The 2094-nt window shown below is 46.7% G+C and overlaps 1 protein-coding gene across 1 annotated transcript in view; it reads left to right on the top strand.

Annotated features, from left to right (window-relative positions):
* Window positions 1–127: 127 nt before the first annotated feature.
* The window catches only part of LOC116547358 (X-linked retinitis pigmentosa GTPase regulator-interacting protein 1-like), a gene marked incomplete at its 3' end in the record, with an annotated part of 7958 nt that continues 5991 nt past the window's right edge, over window positions 128–2094 (top strand). Inside the window, exons 1-2 of the mRNA XM_032273333.1 lie at window positions 128–277; window positions 1697–1770. Coding sequence (XP_032129224.1) covers window positions 263–277; window positions 1697–1770 — 89 coding nt within the window. The remainder of the gene's footprint in view (window positions 278–1696; window positions 1771–2094) is intronic.

Raw genomic sequence — 2094 nt, 5'->3', positions numbered from 1 at the left:
TAACACATTATTAATCAAAGTAATCCTTTGTGACATCTACTAGAGAGTGAATGCTAGGGTTGCTGGTGTCTGGAGACCACTTGTGCTGAGTAATATGACCATTCCCAGAGGTACTTTCCTTTTGCCCCAGAATCAGGGAATCCTGAGTGCAGCCCATGAGGCCCTCCTCAACCAAGTGAATGAGCTCAGGGCAGAGCTGAAGGAAGAGAGCAAGAAGGCTGTGAGCTTGAAGAGCCAACTAGAAGATGTGTCTATCTTGCAGATGACTCTGAAGGAGGTAAATAATAACAGTTGAAAGATATCTGCATTCCAACATCAGGTATGTTCGAATGTGTATTTCTGTTTTTTGAGACAGCACTGTCACCTGGGCTGGAGTGCAGTGGTGCGATCTTGGCTCACTGCAACCTCTACCTCCCAGGTTCATGCAATTCTTCTTCCTCAGCCTCCTGAGTAGCTGAGATTACAGGGGTATACCACCACACTCAGCTAATTGTATTTTTTTTTTTTTTTTTTTTTTTTTTAGTAGAGCCAGGGTTTCACTATATTGGCCAGACTGGTCTTGATCTCCTGACCTTGTGATCTGCCCTCCTCAGCCTCCCAAAGTGCTGGGATTACAGGCATGAGCCACCGTGCCTAGCCTAGAATGTGTATTTTAGCAACAATGAGTATTGCTGCTTTTTTTTTTCTTTTTTTGAGACAGAATCTCACTCTGTTGCCCAAGCTGGAGTGCACTGGCATGATCTCGGCTCACTATAGCCTCTGCTCCCTCAGTTCAAGCAACTCTCCTACCTCAGCCTCTCAAGTAGCTGTGATTACAGGTGCCTGCCACCATGCTCGGCTAATTTTGTATTTTTAGTAGAGACAAGTTTCCACCATGTTGGCCAGGCTGATCTCAAACTCCTGACCTCAAGTGATCCACCTAGCATGGCCTCCCAAAGTGCTAGGATTACATGCATGAGCCACTGTGCCCAATCTGAGTATTGCATTTTTTTTTAAATGAGGGGGTAAAAAAAAAAGAAAGGCTCCAAGGGGTTAAACCACTTGCTTAAGATTTATAGCATTAGGGGGAAAGCTGGGACTTATGCTTAGGTCTGTTTTTCTTTTTTTTTTTTTTTTTTTTGAAATGGAGTTTCGCTCTTGTTACCCAGGCTGGAGTGCAATGGCGCGATCTCGGCTCACCGCAACCTCCGCCTCCTGGGTTCGGGCAATTCTCCTGCCTCAGCCTCCTGAGTAGCTGGGATTACAGGCACGCGCCACCATGCCCAGCTAATTTTTTGTATTTTTAGTGGAGACGGGGTTTCACCATGTTGACCAGGATGGTCTCGATCTCTTGACCTCGTGATCCACCCGCCTCGGCCTCCCAAAGTGCTGGGATTACAGGCTTGAGCCACCGCGCCCGGTTAGGTCTGTTTTTCAAAGTCCTTGTTCTTTCATAATGTTTTCCTGCTTCCATAACAGTAGAAACCCAGAGACTATGAAGACTTATTTTGGAAAATCTTCATTAATTCCAATGAAAGTTTCTAGCCCACCTTCAATTGGTTCAGGTCTTTCTAGTTGAATGGCTTCTCGTAGACACTGGAGATGGGGATAGAGATGCTCTCACCCACGTCCCTCCCTGCCATGGAAAAGGGAAATCCTGTGCAGGGAGAGTTTTACCTTTAAAATGTTATCTCAAGGACTCTACCATTACTCTTAGTTTCAGGGGAGAGTTGAAGATTTGGAAAAAGAACGAAAATTGCTGAATGACAATTATGACAAACTCTTAGAAAAGTGAGTACCATATTTGGGTCCCAGACCATTGTTACTATAAAAGACATTACAGGCCGGGCGCGGTGGCTCAAGCCTGTAATCCCAGCACTTTGGGAGGCCGAGGCGGGTGGATCACGAGGTCAAGAGATCGAGACCATCCTGGTCAACATGGTGAAACCCCGTCTCTACTAAAAATTAGCTGGGCATGGTGGCGCGTGCCTGTAATCCCAGCTACTCAGGAGGCTGAGGCAGGAGAATTGCCTGAACCCAGGAGCAGAGGTTGCGGTGAGCCGAGATGGCGCCATTGTACTCCAGCCTGGGTAACATGAGTGAAACTCCGTCTCA

Source organism: Sapajus apella, unplaced genomic scaffold (genome assembly GCF_009761245.1).
Source record: "Sapajus apella isolate SASKATOON/1434 unplaced genomic scaffold, GSC_monkey_1.0 scaffold2793, whole genome shotgun sequence".
Lineage (NCBI taxonomy): Eukaryota > Metazoa > Chordata > Mammalia > Primates > Cebidae > Sapajus > Sapajus apella.
This window is presented reverse-complemented; position numbering and strand designations above follow the sequence as displayed.